This window comes from Peromyscus leucopus, chromosome X (assembly GCF_004664715.2).
Source record: "Peromyscus leucopus breed LL Stock chromosome X, UCI_PerLeu_2.1, whole genome shotgun sequence".
In the NCBI taxonomy this organism is placed as follows: domain Eukaryota; kingdom Metazoa; phylum Chordata; class Mammalia; order Rodentia; family Cricetidae; genus Peromyscus; species Peromyscus leucopus.
This window is the reverse complement of record NC_051083.1, coordinates 7,673,998-7,695,997: the sequence shown is the minus strand read 5'-3', so window position 1 is coordinate 7,695,997 and position 22,000 is coordinate 7,673,998. Positions and strand designations below refer to the sequence as shown.

Genomic DNA, 22,000 nt, shown 5'->3' with positions numbered 1-22,000 from the left:
TGAGCCGGAAAACCTTCAGTGGCATTTCTATTAGCTATAGTTTGACAATGTTCTTGAAACTCACTCCTCCAAATTAAATAATCACCCCCAGAGAGAGCAGCATGACACAAGTGCATGCAATTGCTAGGGGTACAATTTAAGGGAGAAAAAGATCCAAGTATAGCTGTGGTAAAAGGAGCATGGGGCCCATATGACATTACAGCTTCCTTAAGCTGTTTGATGCTTTTAAAATCTAGGGGATTGTGTTCCCTTTGAATCTGACCTTCAGCATTTTGAGTCTCTATAGCCAGGTAAGCAAACCCCCCCCCCCCCGTTAACCCCTATATGGGTACAGAAGGAAGGACCTCCATGTTGCAAAAGTTAGGGTTATGGGCTGGAGGTCTATCCTTGTAAGAATTCTGTGATTTCCCTCTTAAGCATCTAGTATCTTTTTCTAATCTGACTTCTACATCATCACCCTCTGAAGATGACTTTGCAGAATCAGAAGACGACTCTGCCAAATCAGAAGACGACTCTGCCGAATCAGAAACACCTAAAGTTTGAAGGGATCTGAGAGCCTCCTCTATCTGAGACTCCTCTAACACAGCTTTAGCTTTAGTTAATTGTTCTTGAACTTTAATATCATCACTAACTAAGCAACGCATCTTTAACCAAGCGCCACAAAGAAAAAGTAGCTAAGGATATGTAATCAGGCCCTTCTTTATGTGAATATTTTTGTAAGTCAATCTTAACCTGTTCCCCATCTGATATATTAAATCCTCCAGAGACCAGAAAACAAGGACAAACATGCTGGAGGATTTGAACAAAATCTTTAGCCATCTTGCCCTTAATGATTGTGCCTTGCTGCCTCAGCAATCCAATTAATTGTTCCTCGAGGAGCAACTGCGAGCTAGCTGCACCCATATCAATTCACCCTTTCTTCTCTTTTCTATTCTTTAAATTGCTGGCCAGCCTTACCCGGGTGTCCATCAGCTTGTTCCTTCTTTCTTGGATCTCGATGGGACCTCCATTTGTAGTGATAACGCCCACGCTACCACCACCCGTTCACCATGTCCAAGCGAGGGGCTGTGGATTGAAAAACAGAGACAAAGACAGCAGGTCACTCGCCTCAGCAGAAGGGCGAATGCCGTTTATTGAAAGAGGGAAGAAACCTTAAATACAGGCACAATGGGAGAACCCCAGAGGGCAGAAGTTCGCTACAGAACGTTCTACATTCTTGAATCTAAACTGTTAACACCCAATATGCAGGATACACAAACAAGGAACTTCCCTTAAGCATTCAGGAGGGTGGATACTGGCAGGGAATTAGCATAGGGAGGACATCTGGTCAAGGTCGGCAAGCAGGCAACAGCTCACTCAATATGGGAGGAGGCCAGGGCCCTACACCATCCCTGAAGAGTTTGGGCAGTTGTTGAAAGTTTTTGTTAGGTCTAAGTATTTTCTAGGGTAGTCTTTAACGTCTTTTTGCAAATAAGAACAACTTCTTATTTTTATCCCTTTTATTATTTCTATTGTTTTATTGTTGTGGTTGTAATTTCAAGCATCATATTGAACATGACTGTTGACAATTCAAAGAATGAAACAAATTTTTTTTGCTCCTGATTTTTATTTTATATTATTCTGTTTCTTGAGAAACAGAATAATAATTCTGTATTATGTAGCTCTGGCTGTCCTGGAACTCGCTATGTAGACCAGGCTGGTCTTGAACTCACAGAGATCTACTTGCCTCTGCTTCCGAAGTGCTGGGATTGGTCTGATTTTAAAAGAAATAATTTACTTTTTTCATAGAAGTCTATTAAATTAGTTTGACTTATGGTGCACTTAATTATCAAGTTTGTTGTTGTTGATTTTCTAGTCTGGATGATCTGTGTACTGATGAAAGTAAAGTACTAAAATTGGTCTAGTGGTGTTATGTTGCTGCTGTTTTATGAAATGAGGTGCAAAAAAATGCTTGGTGAATGTATGTTTACAATTGTTATATGTTATTCATTGACTTTTCCCTTTATTAATATGTATCAAGTAGTTTCTTTAGACAAATCTAATTTTGGCTTGAAGTTTGCTTTTGGATTCCAGTTATTTAGAATATAATTTTCCATCATGTTTTTTTTCAGTTTGTGCCTTTGCCAATGTGGCAAATTTCTTGGAAATTGCTAACAGGTGGATCATAGTTTTTATTTTACTTTAATTTTTTTGAGACAGGGTTTCTCTGTGTAGCCCTGGCTGTCCTGGAATTCTGTAGACCAGGTTGGCCTCAAACTTACAGGGATCCACCTGCCTCTGCCTCCTTAAAGGCATGTACCACCACCACTTGTCAGATCATAGTTTTTAATCTCATTAGTTTGTACATGTTAGTTGGAGAGTTAAGAGCATTCACATTTAGGGTTATTATTTAAAGGTGTATACTTACATCCTCTTTATCTTAAAGATTTAGTAGTTTAAATTACTGAATAATGTTTGTTTGTTTCCTAATTCTCACATGTAAGTTACTTGGCATTGTTCTCTTGTAGTTTTCAGTATTCTTTGTTCTATTTTGTCATTTTAAACATAACACAGAATGTCTATTTGGGGTTCTAGATGCCTCCTGTACTTGGATGTTCATTTCTTTCCTGTATTTGAGAAATTTTTGTGTACAATTTCATTGAATTGGTTTTCTATGCCTTTATAGTCCTCCCCCATGCTATTCATATGTAATAAATTGATACATCTTGTCTTCAAATACTGATATTCCTTTTTCTACCTAGTCTACTCTATTAGTGATGCTCTATATCAGCAGTCTTCAACATGTGGGTCATGACCCCTTAAGGGTCAAACGACCCTTTCACCTGGGTTGTCTAAGACCACCCTGAATATCAGATATTCACAATTCATAACACTAGCAAAATTACAGTTATGAAGTGGCAACAAAAATGATTTTTGTGTTTGGGGGTCACCACAACATGAGGAATTGTATCTAAAGGGTCACAGTATTAGGAAGGCTGAAAACCACTGCTAAACATCAACATTTTTTATTAGGTTTGTTGAGCTTTTCATTTGTAAGCTTTTTTGTCTACTTCATTAATCTGTTTGAATCCTCTTGGAGGTCACTGATCAGCTTTAAAAGTACACTTTTTTGAATTTTTTTTGTCTGGCATTTTAAGTAGTTCAGTATCTTTGGATATAATCATTGGAGAGTTGTGAGCTTTTTGAGGAATCCTGTGACCCTGCTTTTTGCTATTTCTTGTGTTGCTATGTTGTAATTTGCATATGTGTTGGATGAATATCTGGTTTTGTATGTGGATCATCTTGGTGAGATGGTTTCTCTTGAGGGTTCACACAAAGTACTACTCAGAAAGGAGAAAACAAACGCTCTAACAACAACACCACTGTTGTGGGGTACTCACCAGAAAATAGTTGGACATGGGTTTAAGCCAACAGAAAGTCTTTGTTAGCTGGCCAGTGACTACATTGGGTGTTTGGGATGACAGTGTAGCCCTAGCCTTTCTTGAGGTGAACTTTAAGCACAAAACCATGTCCTAGGTTACAAAGCCCAGTTAACAAGAACAGCCAGAAGCAGAACTACAGAATCCAAAAAGCAAGATTAATACATTGAGAGACTTTCCCAGAACTACGGACTTTGATGGATTAGGTCTTAATTTTCATTTTGGCAGGTGTTGCTGTCTATGTTCTGAGTTTTATGGCCTGAGTGGTATAGAGTCAATTGTGCTAAAGTCTGGGGGCCTACTGAGGTCTGGGGGCCTGTTACACAACCAAAATATATCAGACATGGAAATAGAATAAATAAAGCAAAGGCAACTACCACTATCAACCAATAACCACAGAAAACTGGCAAATTTTTAGAATTAAGTACAAACTTAAAATTTTACAAACATACACTAAAAAGTAAAATTAGGGGGCAGTTGGGGCTAGAGAGATGATTCAACAGTTAAGAGTATGTACTGCTCTTGTGGAGGACCTGAGTATGGTTCCCCCAGCATCCACATGGCAGCTCACAGCCATCTTCAACTATAGTTCCAGGGGTTCTGAAGTCTTTTTGCTTCCGCAGGCTGTTGCTAATATGTGGTGCACATGAACTCCAACAAACACACACACTTCACATAAAAATAAATTATTTTTTAAGAATAGGGGACAGTGAGAGGAAAAAAGCAAAGTTAAATAAAGAAAATGGAGAGGAGAAGCAAGAAAGATAAATATTGAAAAGAATAAAAATATAGTAAAAAGAAAAAGAAGTGCAGAAGCTTCTTTTTGGGATATCTAATATTATAATCTACCATGGTGGTGGTGTATGTGTTAAGGGGGTAGAGGGTCATAGACAGAATCTATTATAGTTCCTATCTGTTCCCACCATGAAGGATAGTGCTGTACTTTGTCTGAAGGATGGGCAGTCAAGTATATGCTGTCAGCCTTAGGCCATATTAATGTTAGAAGCATCCTTCTTTGTGTATTAGGAGATACTTTGCCTCTGACAGGCTTTGCAGCCTGTAGGAGAGGCAGGTTTCCACTCTGTCCAGCCCTATCCAACTCTGCTCAGGAGTGTCAAACACCCATGCCTCTTCAAGAGGTAGATGTCCAATTTCTAGGGATTGGAAATGAAGGAAGGACATATTAGTATCAATATACTCTACAGGGTAATATCTCAGTGCCTTAAGTCTGGATCTCTTTAACTCTAGAATAGTTGTGGTGCTGATTCAATTACAAATCAAGCTGGCTATGGAGTTGGAATGTGGCTCTCTCCTCTAAATCCAAGAGCCAACTGGTGTGAGACAGAAGAACACCAATAATCTAAGGACCATTGTTATCAAAAGTCTATTGTAAGATTCAAACTTTCCATTTTGATATTAATAATTTTCAAGTTTTCCAATAGCAATCTCTGAAGTCTCCTGAAGGAAGGTAGGACCCCACAACAACTCTACTTGATCCAGAAAGATGCCATTGTACCTAAGAATATTACTCAATGATCAGCTTTGGACTGAAAACTCTTCAGGATAGTTCTAAGATGAGATGGTCCATCATAATACACCTCTAGCCAGAATCTCAGACAAGCTTATGCACTACTCTGAGACTAGCTGCAGGCCCTACAGCTAGCCCTATTGAGACCTAACTATCTAAGCTTTCTTACAGGACCCTACAAAGGTACCATTGACACTAAACAGCAGGACACAATTCTAAAAAAAAATGATGCCCTTCTCCCAGAGGTTTCATTTTTCTCAGGGTTATGGATGGATAGCCATAGGGTTGGGGGTGGAACAATAAACTTTAGACTCAGTATTCTCCTTTAGAAAAGAAAAAGGGGAATAGATAGGTATAGTATATTTAGGTAGATTGTTGTATCTACTAGTAAACTGATTTAGCAAACTATTAGTCTTGGATAATTTGCACTGATGGATTTTTTTTTGTTTTTTGTTTTTTTACTTTTTTATTATTATTATTTTATTTTATTTTACAATACTATTCAGTTCTACATAACAGCCACAGATTCCCTTGTTCTCCGTCTTCCTGCCCCCCTCCCTTCCCCCCACCCCACCCCCCATTTCCACCTCCTCCAAAGCAAGGCCTCCCTAAGGACTGAGATCAACCTGATAGACTCAGTCCAGGCAGGTCCAGTCCCCTCCTCCCAGATTGAGCCAAGCGTCCCTGCATAACTCCCAGGTTTCAAACAGCTAACTCATGCAATGAGCCCAGGACCTGGTAGCACTGCCTAGATGCCTCCCAAACAGATCAAGCCAATCAACTGTCTCACCTATTCAGAGGGCCTGATCCAGTTGGGGGCCCTCAGCCTTTGGTTCATAGTTCATGTGTTTCCATTTGTTTGGCTATTTGTCTGTCCCTGTGCTTTATCCAACCTTGGTTTCAACAATTCTCTCTCATATAAACCCTCCTCTTTCTCACTAATTAGACTCCCGGCGCTCCACCCAGGGCCTAGCCATGGATCTCTGCATCCAGATTCCTCAGTACTTGGATGGGGTTTCTGGCACAACTATTAGGGTGTTTGGCCATCCCATCACCAGAGTAGGTCAGTCCTGGCTGTCTCTCGGCCATTGCCAGCAGTCTTTTGTGTGGGTATCTTTGTGGATTTCTGTGGGCCTCTTTAGCACTTTGTTTCTTCCTTTTCTCATGTGGTCTTCATTTACCATGGTCTCCTATTCCTTGTTCTCCCTCTCTGTTCTTGATCCAGGTGGGATCTCCCGCTCTCTTTCCCTTGACCCTCGCCCTTCATTGCTCCCACTCAAGTCCAGGTTGTTTATGTAGATCTCAGCCATTTCTCCATCATTGGGCGATCCTCGTGTCTTTCTTGGGGTCCTGTTTTCCAGGCAGCCTCACTGGTGATGTGAGTAGCAGTCCAGTCATCCTTGTTCCACATCTAGTATCCTCCTATGAGTGAGCACATACCATATTTGTCTTTCTGAGTCTGGGTTACCTCACTCAGGATGATTTTTTCTAATCCATCCATTTGCCTGCCAAAACTCATGATGTCATTGTTTTTCTCTGCTGAATAGTATTCCATTGTATATATGTGCCACAATTTATTTATCCATTCTTCAGTTGAGGGGCATCTAGGTTGTTTCCAGGTTTTGGCTATTACAAACAATGCTGATATGAACATAGCTGAGCAAGTGCTCTTGTGGTATGATTGAGCATTTCTTGGGTATATGCCCAAGAGTGGTATAGCTGGATCTTGGGGGAGATTGATTCCCAATTTTCTAAGAAAGCGCCATATTGATTTCCAAAGTGGTTGTACAAGCTTGCGTTCCCACCAGCAGTGGATGAGAGTTCCTCTAGTTCCACATCCTCTCCAGCATAAAGTGTCTTCAGTGTTTTTGATCTTAGCCATTCTGACAGGCGTAAGGTGGTATCTCAGAGTTGTTTTGATTTGCATTTCCCTGATGATTAGGGATGTTGAGCAATTCCTTAAATATCTTTCAGCCATTTGAGTTTCCTCTGTTGAGAATTCTCTGTTTAGTTCTATAGCCCATTTCTTAATTGGACTGTTGGTCATTTTGATGTCTAATTTCTTGAGTTCCTTATATATTCTGTATATCAGTCCTCTGTCACATGTGGGGTTGGTGAAGAACTTTTCCCATTCTGTAGGCTGTCGCTTTGCCTTGTTGACTGTATCCTTTGCTCTACAAAAGCTTCTCAGTTTCAAGAGGTCTCATTGATTTATAGTTTCTCTCAGTGTCTGTGCTACTGGTGTTATATTTAGGAAGTGATCTCCTATGCCAATGTGTTCAAGACTACTTCCTACTTTCTCTTCTAGCAGGTTCAGAGTAGCTGGATTTATGTTGAGGTCCTTGATCCACTTGACTTAAGTTTTGTGCACGGTGACAGATATGGATCTATTTGCAGCCTTCTACACGTTGATATCCAGTTATGCCAGCACCATTTGTTGAAGATGCTTTCTTTTTCCATTGTACACTTTTGTCTTCTTTGTCAAAAATTATATGTTCATAGGTGTGTGGGTTAATGTCAGGATCTTCAATTCGATTCCATTGGTCCACATGTCGGTTTTTATGCCAATACCAAGCTATTTGTATTACTGTAGCTCTATAGTAGAGCTTGAAGTCAGGGATTGTGATGCCTCCAGAGGTTGTTTTATTGTACAGGATTCTTTTGGCTATCCTGGGTTTTTGTTTTTCCATATGAAGTTGAGTATTATTCTTTCCAGGTCTGTGTCATCTTGTGTTGGTATTTTGATGGGGATTGCATTGAATCTGTAGATTGCTTTTGGTAAAATTGCCATTTTTACTATGTTGGTCCTGCCTATCCATGAGCATGGGAGATCTTTCCATTTTCTGACATCTTCAATTTCTTTTTTCAGGGACTTAAAGTTCTTGTCATATAAGTCCTTCACTTGCTTGGTTAGTGTTACCCCAAGGAATTTTATGTCATTTGTGGCTATTGTAAAGGGTGATGTATCTCTGATTTCCTTCTCAGCTTCTTTGTCCATTGTATATAGGAAGACTATTGATTTTTTTGAGTTGAACTTGTATCCTGCTATGTTGCTGAAGGTGTTTATAAGCTTTATCAGTTCCTGGGTGGAATCTTTGGGGTCACTCAAGTATACTATCATGTCATCTGCAAATAGAGAAAGCTTGACTTCTTCCTTTCCAATTTGTATCCCCTTAATCTCCTTATGTTGTCTTATTGCTCTGGCTAGAAATTCAAGTACTATATTGAATAAGTATGGGGAGAGTGGACAGCCTTGCCTTGTTCCTGATTTTAGTGGAATTGCTTTGAGTTTCTCTCCATTTAATTTGATGCTGGCTCTTGGCTTGCTGTAAATTGCCTTTATTATGTTTAGGTATGTTCTCTGTATTCCTGATCGCTCCAAGACTTTTAGCATGAAGGGGTGTTGGATTTTGTCAAATGCCTTTTCTGCATCTAGTGAGATGATCATGTGGTTTTTTTTTTTCTTTGAGTTTGTTTATATGCTGTATTACATTGATGGACTTTCGTATGTTGAACCACCTTTGCATCCCTGGGATGAAGCATGCTTGATCATGGTGGATAGTTGTTCTGATGTGTTCTTGGAGTCTGTTTGCCAGTATTTTATTGAGTATTTTTGCATCAATGTTCATGAGGGAGATCAGTCTGTAGTTCTCTTTCTTTGTTGTATCCTTGTTTAGTTTAGGAATCAGGGTAATTGTAGCCTCATAAAAGGAGTTTGGTAATGTTCCTTCTGTTTCTATTATGTGGAACAATTTAGAGAGTATTGGTATTAACTCTTCTTTGAAGATCTGGTAGAATTCGGCGCTGAAACCATCTGGTCCTGGGCTTTTTTTGGTTGGGAGACTTTTAATGACTGTTTCTATTTCCCTAGGGGTTATTGGACTATTTAAATAGTTTATCTGGTCTTGATTTAACTTAGGTATGTGGTACCTATCCAGAAAATTGTCCATTTCTTTTAGGTTTTTCAGTTTTGTGGAGTAGAAGTTTTTGAAATATGACCTGATAATTCTCTGGATTTCCTCAATGTCTGTTATGTCCCCCTTTTCATTTCTGATTTTGTTGATTTGGATTCTCTCTCTCTCTGTTTTTTGGTTAGTTTGGATAAGGGCTTGTCTATCTTGTTGATTTTCTCAAAGAACCAACTCTTCATTAATTTTTGTTATTATTCACTTAGTTTCTATTTTATTAATTTCACCTCTCACTTTGATAATTTCCTGGCGTCTATTCTTCCTGGGAGACTTTGCTTCTTCTTGTTCTAGAGCTTTCAGGTGTGCTGTTAAGTCACTAGTGTGAGATTTCTCCAACTTCTTTATGTGGGCATTTAGTGCTATGAATTTCCCTCTTAGCACTGCTTTCATAGTGTCCCATAAGTTTGGGTATGTAGTGTCTTCATTTTCATTGATCTCTAGAAAGTCTTTAATTTCTTTCTTTATTTCTTCCTTAACCCATTGGTGATTCAGTTGAGCATTATTCAGTTTTCATGAGATTGTAGGTTTTCTGTAGTTTTTGTTGTTGTTGAAATCTAACTTTAAACCATGGTGGTCTGATAGAACACAGGAGGTTATTCCAATTGTTTTGTATCTGTTGAGGTTTGCTTTGTGGCCAAGTATGTGGTCGATTTTAGAGAAAGTTCCATGGGGTGCTGAGAAGAAGGTATATTCTTTTTTGTTAGGATGGAATGTTCTATAGATATCTATTAGGTCCAGTTGGGTTATGACATCAGTTAAGTCCTTTATTTCTCTGTTAAGTTTCGATTTGGGAGATCTGTCCAGTGGTGAAAGTGGGGTGTTGAGATCTCCCACTATTAATGTGTGGGGTTTTACATGTGGTTTAAGCTTTAGTAATGTTTCTTTTACATATGTGGGTATCCTTGTGTTTGGGGCATAAATGTTCAGAATTGAAACTTCATCTTGGTGCATCTTTACTGTGATGAGTATGTAATGCCCTTCTTGATCTCTTTTGATTGATTTTAGTTTGAAGTCTATTTTGTTGGATATCAGGATATCAGGATACACCCGCTTGTTTCTTAAGACCATTTGATTGGAAAGTCTTTTCCCAGCATTTTATTCTTAGGTAGTGTCTGTCTTTGAATTTGAGATGTGTTTCTTGTATGCAGCAGAAAGATGGGTCTTGCTTTCGTATCCATTCTGTAAGCCTATGTCTTTTTATAGATGAATTAAGTCCATTGATATTAAAGGATATTAATGACCAGTGATTGTTCATCCCTGTTTTTTTTGGTGGTAGCGTGTGTGTACTTCTCTTCTTTGGGGTTTACTGCTGTGGCTTTATCTATGCCTGTGTTTTCGAGTGTGTATCTGACTTCCTTCGGTTGGAATTTTCCTTCTAGTGCTTTCTGTAGGGCTGGGTTTGTGGATAAGTATTGTTTAAATCTGGCTTTGTCTTGGAATGTCTTGTTCATTCGGTCTATGATGATTGAAAGTTTTGCTGGGCATATTAGTCTGGGCATGGTCTCTTAGTGTCCGCATTACATCTGTCCAGGTCCTTCTGGCTTTCAAAGTCTCCATTGAGAAATCGGGTGTTATTCTGATGGGTTTACCTTTATAGGTCACTTGGCCTTTTTCCTTTGCTGCTCTTAATATTCTTTCTTTATTCTGTATATTTAGTTGTTTAATTATTATGTGTCGAGGGGATTTTTTGAGGGGTCTAGTCTGGTGTTCTGTAGGCTTCTTGTATCTTCATAGGCATTTCATTCTTTAAGTTGGGAAAGTTTTCTTCTATGATTTTGTTGAATATATTCTCTGTGCCTTTGAGTTGGTATTCTTCATCTTCTTCTATCCCTATAATTCGTAGGTTTGGTCTTTTCATGGTGTCCCAAATTTCTTGGACATTTTGATTCAAGACTTTGTTGGCTTTAGTGTTTTCTTTGACTGATGAAACTATTTCTTCTACTGTATCTTCAATACCGGAGATCCTCTCTTCCATCTCTTGCATTCTGTTGGTTATACTTCCATCTGAAGTTCCCGATCTTTTACTCAGATTTTCTATTTCCAGCATTCCCTCTGTTTGTGTCTTCTTCATTTTTTCTATTTCCCTTTTCAGGTCTTGGACTGTTTCCTTTATTTGTTTCATTGCTTTTTCATGGTTTTCTTTCAGTACTTTATTGTTTTCTTCCAGGACTTTATTGTTTTCTTCCAGGACTTTATTGTTTTCTTCTAATTTATTTGCCCTTCCCTCTAGTTGTTTACAGTGTTCTTCCCATTTTTTTGTCTTTTCCACTACATAAGCCTCTAAGTTCTTCATGATGCTATTCATAAGGCTGTTTTCTTCTGCTTCTTCCAATTTTTGATGTTCAGGTCTAGATGTTGGAGGCGGGCTAGGTTCTGGTGATGCTGTATTGCTCTTCATTTTGTTGTATGTACTTCTGCCTTGATGTCTGCCCATCTCCTTGTGGTTTGTTCTTGGTCTTATCAGCGCACTTGGTTCAGACAGAGCTGACAGATTCAGGAAGTCTCTCTCTCTTGTCCAGATGGGAGCTCTCTTGTCCAAATGGGAACTCCGGGGCAGGATGGAAGCTCTTATCTGGACGGGAAGTCTGGGGCAGGATGTGCGCTCTTGTCCAGAAGGGAAGTCCAGGGAGGATGGGAGCCCTCTCTGGTCCAGAAGGGAAGTCCAGGCAGGATGAGAGCTGGGGGCCAGTCTCTAAGTCCCAGAAAGTGACTGGGGTCTCAGGCAGATGGCCGTGGGGGCAGGGCGTGGAGATTGCAGGGGCTGCCGGGGCTTGGATAAGGGGATCCTTCCCGGTGGAGCTAGAAGGGGACCTGCCCGGTGGCCAGAACCTGGGGCCAAGTTGGGCAGGTCTTCCTGGAGTGGCTGGTGCCAGGGATGGGGTCTGGGCTGGGCCTGGATACTCACCTCTCTGGTCCAGAAGGAAATCAGTGGCAGGATGGGAGCTGGGGCTCTGTCTCTAAGTCTCAGGAAGTGGCTGGGGTCTCGGGCAGATGGGCGTGGGGGCAAGGTGTGGAGATTGCAGGGGCTCTGATGGATTCTTGTGTATTGATACAAATGTAAATTATTATATTCCTATTTAAAATAATTTGTATGTTGATAGAAATACAAAACAATATTTGTTGTATTGTACACATATTCCTACTCCTGTTTGAAATATTTTCTATATTTATACAAATGTAGTGTTATATTTATCATATGGTATGTATGTTCTACCTCTGTTTAAGGTATTTTGTGTATTGTCACAATTTTGAGGTCATTGGCCTTTATACGGTACATCTGCTTACAGACTGTTTATCTTGTTAATGTGAGGCCTTATTCTTTAGGTTATTTAAGTAGATAAGACTTATAGAACTATAGTCACCCATGCTTGTCATTTCTATAGTTATGTTAGTTAGGTTCTCCAGATTTACAGAAAGCTATGTTAGATGGATAGGTAATCTTCAAACACTTCATTGACCTAGAGAATATGGTATTTAAATGTTTCAATAACTTAGAATTCTGTTGACATGAGACACGATTGCTCCTGGCAGCACCGATCTGATCCTGAGAGGATGTTGGGCTTCTAAGACATTTCTGTTCGCAAGTTTGTCTTCTTCTTGGCACAAAATGGCCTGCTGGGCAAAGAACTACCCTTGCCTCAACTGCTGACAGTATGAATGCTGTTCTTTCCAGACAAGCAGGACACAAGGAAAAGCGACTACTGAACTCTGCCAAGACAGGGTAAGATGGTCTTTCAAAATTCCTGCTTATGCCAGGTGGTGGTGGCGCACACCTTTATTCCAGCAGGTGGATCTCTGTGAGTTCAAGACCAGCCTGGTCTACAAAGTGAGTTCCAGGAAAGGCACAAAGCTACAGAGAAACCCTGTCTCGAAAAAAACAAACAAAAAAAATTCCTGCTCATGAAAATGGTCTGTCAGGTATTCTAGGCCTGTAGCCAAATTGGATGCCCCAATGATGCTAAGAAACTTTAGGTGACTATCCAGGCTGCCAGCTGTCTCTGTCTATTCTCACAAGAATTTTTGGAAATTGCTTGCTTGCATGTTTCGTTTTCTCAGGTATTATTTTACTTCTCAGGTCTTTGATAAAGTTGAAAACTAGATAAGTACAGTTACAATCTTCTCGTGGCTTAGCTAGACATATTAGTACTAGAGTTGGAATCTTCAAGATAGGACAGTTATTGGAGTAATCTTGGTAATTTGTCATTTACCTATGTTCTGGACATTTCTGGATATTTAGCATGTCTTTCTTGTTTGATGTTATTCTTATTGGTTGTAGTTTCACTTTTGTTTATATTATTGCCCTTTGTTTTTCCTGGACAATACTTGATAATCATTCTTATTGTAAATAGTTTGCATTAAGTTTAGAACTTTATTTAGACAAAAAGGGGAAATGTAGTGGTATTTGCTCAGCCAATGACCTTGGGCTATAGAGCCTGAAGGAGGCAGTGCTTCCTGCTATTATACATGATCTCTTAAAAAGAGGTCACATGCCCTTTCTTGCTGCTCCTGCCTGAGAGGTGGTTTCACTCCCTGTCAGATCAGAGGATGACTTCAGCTGTCTACTCCGTTCTGTGTTCATGAGTGTATTCCCTCAATTTACCTTAATAAATTTTCCTAATACTTCTTAAATAGACTCACATGGGTTGATCTTAATGTTACCCTGACTCTGCTTTATTCAGTAAGTAATAGAGTAAACCTCTAACCTGCAGTCTTACCCAAGCAGCACATCTTGGAACTTTTGATGTTTATTATAGGATAAATCAAAAAGTATTAGGAAAAAAGACTTTTCACATAACAGTAAGGGAAAGATATATATCAAAGGCAAGTTTGGAAATATTAGCTAGGTATGGTAACATATGCCTGTGATCCTAGTATTTGGAAGGTGGAAGCAGGAGGATCAGAATCAATGGTTAAAATCTAAAATAAAATGTTGTTGCTAGAGTATTTGTGTGGTGACAAAGATCACCCCCACAGATTACTCAGAAAAATTATGGTAGAAACATCCAGTAATCACCTTATTTGTCAAATACGCATATATCTCCATGTGTGTACTCTTGGTACCAAAGTGTGTATGTGGATGCCAAAGGCCAGTGTCCACTATCTTCCTTTATTGTTCTCCACCGTATTTTTTCAAAGGAGGTATCTCACTGAACCTGGAGTTCACTGATCGCTGGAAGAAGATACGTGCCACTCTGTTGGGCTTTTATGCAGGTGATGAGGTATCCAAACTTAGATCTTTGTCCTTGTGCAGCAAGCACCTGCAGTATACTGAGATATTTTCCTTGCCCTATGCTATCTTAGTAACAATATAAAGTGAGATATCTGACTAATGTCCTTCTTGATATGACAAAATACCAGGTATAAACTACCATCTGTTAAATGTCAGCTAAGCTAAATGATACAAGGAGATTTTTTGGGCTCTGATTCATGGAATATTCTTGTAGATCACTGGCCTTTTCTGGAGAACTAAATGGAGTGAAATCTAGGAGAATTCTAATTCATGTACTATGAACTCAATCTGATTTAGTATGACATATGGTAGAATAATAAGCGGGCTGATCAATATTTTAATACACAGAGAATAAATCAATCAGTAATGACTACAAGTTGGAGGTAGGAAAGGTTAAAGGATACAAAATAGCAGATATGCATGATAAACAAATTTAAAATTCTAATGAATAACATGAACTAAAGTTAATAACCTGGTACCATAATAGGGACACAGATCTTTAGCTACTCTTTTAAATCAATGTACAAAGATAGATGTTAATATGCTTCACTATAGTAACCATTCTATTACCTGCATGCATACCATAATATACTGGAGAAAAAAAGGAAACATTCAGGGTGACTGGGAGATGTTTTAATGGATGAATTTTTGCAGTGGTAGCATGGAATCTGCATTTGAATCCTTTGCATTCACATAAAGACAGGTAACCAGAGCATTTTGTGGGACAGAGAAAGGTAAATCATGAAAGTTTGCTGGCCAATGTAGCCAAAACAGCAACCTTGCAATTCAGTAGAAGACCCTGTCTCAAGGCAATAAGGCAGAAAATGATTAAGAAGGCCTCAATGTGTGCAACACACACACACACACACACACACACACACACACACACACACACACCACCTAGAATCTGTATACTGCTCTTGTACTATCAAATCTTGGATAGTCTTTTTGCATCAATATTACTTATGGATTTGAACTTTTCTCCCACTCCATATTCTAAATATCTTCATCCAGAAAACCTTAGTAACTAGAGATCATAGAATTTAATCCTGACTTCCATTTATTTATTTATTTAAAATGTTTGTGTATGTGGGTATTAGACCTGCACTTGCATCCTCTGTAAGAACAGCACATGAACTGTTGAACCTTCTCCAGCCCTGACTTCCATATTTATTCAATAGACTTCTGTGTATAACCATCTTAAATGTCCAATCAAATGAATACCTTTAATGAAAGATAATGAAATCATTAGTATCAAATTCTCTAAGGATAACATTTTTATTCTGCCAAATGTATTATTATATATACACTCCAAACTATAGAGCACCACAATCAATCCTTAACTAAAACTACAAGCCTCCAAATCAGTGCACTCACTTTCTCTTTTCTCCCTTTTAAAATATATTGTACTCATGCATTTTTGAAGGCAAGTAAATTTTGGAGTATTGCTTCATTTAAACACTTTTAAAATGCTATTTTTATATTTAAATTGTATGTGTATGTGTGGGGTCATATGTGAATACATGTAATTGTGGACTCCTGAAGAGGACATCAGATCTACTGGACCTGGATGGAGTTACAGGCAGTTGTGAGCTGCCTTCTGTGGGTGCTGGGAATTGAACCTGGGTCCTCTGGAAGGGCAATACATGCTGTTAACCTCTCCAGTCAATTAAACCTTTATTTGATCTCAAACACAGTTATGAATCTTATAATAGTCTTTATGTTCATTAGGAATCTGTTTGGTATTAAAATGTTTAATCACTTAATGTAATAGGTCATACATCCTTGGGTTTATCCAGGGAAGTTCCATTTTATAGTTGTTGCCCAGCCCAATTATTAATAGTGCTCTCTTTCAATCTGCTTTGGACTATAATAAGATATGGTCAACTTAATTATAGGCTACCAAGTTTAAAGACATCTTGATCTTGGTTAAAAAAAATTCAAACAGGAAAGGTCCTTACTACAAACACAATGGTGAACTAAGCATTAAGTGAGTCCTAGTTCTCTAGGTAAGAACTACAATCTGGAATGGAACTACAAAGTGGTACTTTTGCTTCACCACTAAATAACCACTATTCTTAACGCAAATTACATGATCTCCATTTGACTCAATTTACTTATATGTAAAGATGATGTTATAACAGTATTTAATTCAGGGCTAAATGGAGGGAAGTACTAAGCAAGCACAAGTCCATAGGAGAAATACTGAAGCCACGACAGTATCATTCTCATTTTACTATTCAATTTTTTAAAAACAAAACATCACACAGGTTAGGCAGCACGCATATATGCATACGTGTGTGCAAGCACACGCGCACACACACATCAGAGAGTAACTTGAGGGAATCTGTTCTCTTTCCATTTTGAGTTCTGTGGATCAAACTCAGGTTGCAGGCTTTGTGACTAGCGCTCTTCCTTTCCTGACGTCACCAGCCCTATTTATGGTTCTGAGACTGGTGATCTGCCAGTCACCAAAGAGTAACAACACAATTTCTTATCTGGAGGTCCTAGAAAGGCCAAATCTCATTCATATCTCGAAAAATTAATAGCTTTCCCAGCAATCAAGTTTCACTTCCAGTAGCTCTGGTAAATATCAACAATCAAATGGCAACCCAAAGGCATCTGGTGAATCCTTATCTTGGATGCATGGTATGGTTATTTTTTCAAAAAGCTATAGCCTAACTCGTTACCTTAAGCTTTTTGCCCCTTTGCAGTTTGCTTTATGTGCTGATATTTGTATTGGATTTGACCCACCTGTTTTCTGATCTAACAGTTCCTGTATTGTCTTACTGTTCTTTAGCACCACCTCAAAGGATATTCAGCTATACTTGTGGTCCAGGTCACTCCTTAATTTCAGACCCAATCATTCAATTGCTAGGTTTCATATTAACTGCAAGATGAAATACACACATCTCATATGGCAGGAACAGCTTTCCAATGTTAGGTCCTTCCCTCTTTTCAAACTGTCTTTTGCATTCCTTTAACCTCAGCGCAACACTTGGAATTCACAAATCATCTTGCCCTGTTAGGTGTAATATTGCTGAAATGCATGCCCCAATGTCACTCCTGCTACATGATATTTCCTGTTTCCAAGGATATATTTGTATGAACCTCTCTTCCTAGATGTATGTTAAAGGCTAGAAAGCAGGAATCACATCTTACTCATATAAAGGACAGATATGTGGAATTAATGAAAATCCACATAACTTTATGGCATGGCACATGTGTATTGCTCCCCCATCAGACACACATTAAAAAAATTAGTATTTCATTCCTAGGAGACACCTCATTTGAGTTAAGCTACTAACATTACTTGATCCTCAATTTTGGTTGGTCAATTACTAGTACTCTGAAGGGTCCTAATTATCAATTTGTTACTTTAGAAAAATGACTTAGGTTTTATTACAAAATGCACCACCCAGAATTTTGCACTGATTTAACTTAGGTTAAGTAAACTGAATTGCTATATTGATGTACATTATCTTTTTTAATTAGTGCCAATGAGAAAAAAAATTTGTTGCCACTCAGATTTAACATCTGCTTTGTAATGCATTCTGAGGTAAGCTTCTTTTTCTTAACAGCGTATGATGCATATTTGTTTCATCATTAAGCCATCAAGACAGTGTGTGACTTAATCGACTTACCTAAACAAGCAGTAAAGAAAACAAAACTATCCTATCTTCTAAAACTTGAAAAATGCAAACCATAAAGGCTGTTAATTGAAGTAAAGCTGTTTACAAAGAACTTCACTCAACTATTTGAGAATAACATTGATTTGATTTCTACTCCCTATTCTTCTCTACTTATTGAAAGACTAAGTTCCTAGCAAGTATTAATCTGATATATTTATTAAATGTGGATTACATAAAATCTCTCCTGTATAAAATGTAAGACAACATATGCATCTTGATAATAAATTAATCTTAACAAAATCACACAGAAGATATGTCAGTAAGAAAAACGAGAACAGAGTAAGAACAGTAGCATGTAGCTTTGCCCCTTTAAGGTTAGCTTACAATTTTTTTTCACAGAACATTTAGCTTGTTTCACTCTGGAAACTTTCTGGATAGGTGGTTTTCACAAAGTAACCATTTAAACTATTTGTGGTTAAACATACTGATCAGTACTCACATAAATGATTTGGAATTATTCCTTCTGAAGTTATAAATAAAAAATGAATGCCAACAAAACAATGTTTTACTAAGTTAGTAAACAACTGAATGAAACATCTCTATGCTTTCAGTCCTTAAATTGTTCCTAAGAAGACAAACTCCAAAAACTTTCTGAAAAGATAATGTATTCAGTATGGCATTTTAACAGATAGGACTAGAGATTCTCTTCAGTTATATAAACTAACCAACTAACCCACCCACTCACCCCCCTCCCTTTACTTACAGCATTCTGTTTATTCCCTAACTTTGTGGAAAATTCTTTAAAACTGTATTATAAAAAGAAAATGTGTCCCAAGTACTTCAGAAAATGGAGGTACAAATGCAAGGTGCCATTATTACTATTATTATGAAATGAAATCCTAGCATTAATTTGGAGTAATTTGTGAATGCTAATATAGCCTAATATATTTTACTGGTGATATGGAATTTGTAGTCAACCACTCCACTGTCAAGCATACAGAAAGGCATAAGATTTCAAATTGCCTAATATTAAAAATAAGCCTCTTACTACATTTGCATTCTAAAACAGGGCCCTTCATCCTGGAATGTTTCTTTCCCCATATAAAATGCTGAGTAATATATAGGATTTGGCAAGCCTGTATTAACTCCCTTTAAAGTTTTAAGTTCAATCACTATTTGTTTTCTATTATACTACATTTTGGCAGAATTTTTTTATTTGTCTGTAATTGCAGTAGTTGCAATTGAACAATAAACCAGTCTGACATTTTAGGTCTTGAAGATACATACCATATATATTTCTTTAAAAATAATCATACTTTTTGTAAGCAATACTTTACAGTAGACACCTCAAAAATCTACCATAGATGTGAAACTTAAAACAAGAAAAATTTAAGTTCTAAATCTTTATACATATATATCTAGATTTTCTATATATATTATATATACAGACATAAGTATATATAAAATATATATAATCAGATTTGAAAAGTGAACAAAATTGGGCACTATACATAAATTCTTTTTAAAACTCAAACAATAGAAAATTCTTTAAACATTAAACAATTTTAATAAAAGTTTCTGTACAATGCTAAGCAGTTTTATTTACACATAGAAAATGTAATAGGAGTAGTGTTTGAAATTACAGAACTCCTTAAAATTTCAATGGCAGGTAAATCTGGAAAAAATAACAGCATTCCATTCACAAATATTTTCAAGCAATAAATATGTATTTATAAATAGTGTAAATTTACATAAAGATTAGAAACAAAAATCACAAATCTGAAGTTTATTTCTTAGTCTATGTGCAACCCATTATCTTTGTGACTTGGCTGTTAATTTTTTTTAAATGTTTTATTTAAGAACCAAAAGTATAACCATCATGGTTTCAAAACAGACAGAAAAACATAAAAGCAGTAAAAAAGTTTCTTACTTAACTTTTCACATTAAAAAAAAGTGGACCAAAGATAGACTTAAAATTGCTAAACTAACTTACAAAGAAATGACTAGCTAGGCTAGTAGTTTTTTTTTTTTGTTTGTTTGTTTGTTTTGTTTTTTTTTTGTTTTTTTTTTTCAAGAAAATACTGAAAGGGAAAAGATAGATGAAAACAAATTCATCAGCCCAGAATACAGAAATATAAAAGAGGTTGTCTTCAAGTCAGTAGTCTGTATGATGTTGCCAGTTTTGTCAGATATATACAAAACATGAATTATTTTATTTTTTTCTGAAGTTCAGCTGATTAGCTTTTTTGAGAGTCCTGACGTAGGAGCAGTACTCTCTCCCTGTCCAGTTGGTTAACACTCCATACTTGGAAGGTTGCATAGACACAGTTTTTAGCCAGCAGCCTTACGAGATAGCTACAAAGACCAGTGGTGCAGAACTGGGTTACGTCCTGAATAGCAGAAAAGGTCTCATGTTCAATGTCCATGGAAACAATATCAAGATGAGGCGGATGGTAATGGAGGAGCCTGAAAATAAAAGCAAGGCAGACTATTTTGGTGTATTCTTCATTGTTGTGCTTCTTGGATCATAGCTACAAATATACAGTTGGTTTATGAGATTAGAAGAAATCATTCTCTGTTAAAGGTCAACAGCCTTGCTACACAGTGTAACAGTACAACTTCCTTATGATCTCTCCTACCTGGCCACTTTTTCTAAAGACCACCTTTATTTCACCGTGCCTCCAAAAGCTCTTGGAAAATTAGTTTACCACGTATATTGCTTTCTTTGACAGGGCTTTACAAAAACATTTAACAAATGAACTACAATTTTACCAGTAACTGCCTTCCGGGATCTATCTTAGGCAGGTAATATACTCTTTTAGTAAATTCCAAGTAATTTTCTTTTTCTTGAAGTGATCTTGAAGACCATCCAAATGAAAATAACAGGAACTAAACTTCACAAGTTAGGTTTTTATTAAATATGTGGAAAATATTGGAAGAAAAGAAAAATTCATAAATTATGTCTATAGTTCTATTAAGATCTGCTTTGTGTGAAATGCTTCCCATAAGCACCTGCTGCTTGCAATGAAAAACTTTGTGATTTGTGAGTACACTTGAATTTCATAAGGTATACCACATGCCAGGAAGTTAAATGCTATTCAAATACTCCCATGAGCTAAAAACATCTGCTAGTACACAATTTAAACAAAATTCAATTAGCCCTAAAAAGAGAGAAGTATATTCAAAGCACACTCACTGATTCACTTTGTGGGCACTAACTATGTAAACAATCATTCTCAAAATGAAACGATATGAAAATCATGATAGTGTTGTAAAGCATACAGTTTTAAAAATAATTTTTTTGGTTAGTCTTTCCAAGAGGCAAATCAAAAATGGTATGTCAATTTTATGGGAATAAATACTTGGAAGAGAAGGTGATAGAACCAATATAAAATACCCTCCCTCATGCAGTATCTTGAGCCAAAGGAAAATCTACACATTTCATTACCTCCCATTTACCAGGTGGCAGAACAAACACTACTGCCTCCCAACCCAGCTAATGTACTCACATGTTGATTGCACTTACTAATGTAAATTGGTCATAGACTTGCATCAGGTCCTCCATTTTATACTGTTCTAGCACCACAAAATTTTCCAGATTTCCACTTGTTTTTCGTGCACAATCTTGGCAATGTACTATGTAGGTCTTTCGAGAATTACTCTCATTAGTGACAAAAAGCAGATCAAAAACCTCCACCTGTTTTAAACAAATGAAAACTGGAGTCAATAGAGATGGTGTGTTTATTGTAGTGCTTCTGTGTAATCATGGACTTTTACTTTAACAGAACTATAGACAGTTAAAAACATGGGAGGAGGGGAGACTGAGACTGAAAATGTTTACATTGCACCAAATCCCAAAACACGGTAGCAGTCATATTTAGGGGAGTGACTGAAAGGAATAGTATAAAAGTCTGATAAAATTTAATTTAAAAATTTAATAAATGCCAGTTAATTTTAAATCCAAAACTTAGTTTTGGATAGTGTTCAAGTGATCACTATTTTCCTTGTATGTCTCTATGACAGAATTCATCACAGAAGACCACATACAAATGCGTGCCTTTCCCCATAGACTGAGCTCTTTATATACAAAGACTGGTTCATATTTGCATTGCCAGATGATGTCATAGTGCCTAGTGCTTACTCAAACCTCAAAATACACCTGTAGAATGAATGCTTGTAATCTGATTATTTTACAGATGAGGAAATTGGCAATAATAGTAAAT

At 37.4% G+C, this 22,000-nt stretch overlaps 1 protein-coding gene across 1 annotated transcript in view; it reads right to left on the bottom strand.

The window, feature by feature from the left end:
* The window catches only part of Dipk2b (divergent protein kinase domain 2B), a 44,399-nt gene that overhangs the window by 12,568 nt on the left and 9,831 nt on the right, over positions 1-22,000 (bottom strand). The window contains exons 2-4 of the mRNA XM_037199249.1: positions 21,287-21,474; positions 20,084-20,243; positions 444-644 (exon numbers count right to left, since the gene is read on the bottom strand). Coding sequence (XP_037055144.1) covers positions 444-644; positions 20,084-20,243; positions 21,287-21,474 — 549 coding nt within the window. The remainder of the gene's footprint in view (positions 1-443; positions 645-20,083; positions 20,244-21,286; positions 21,475-22,000) is intronic.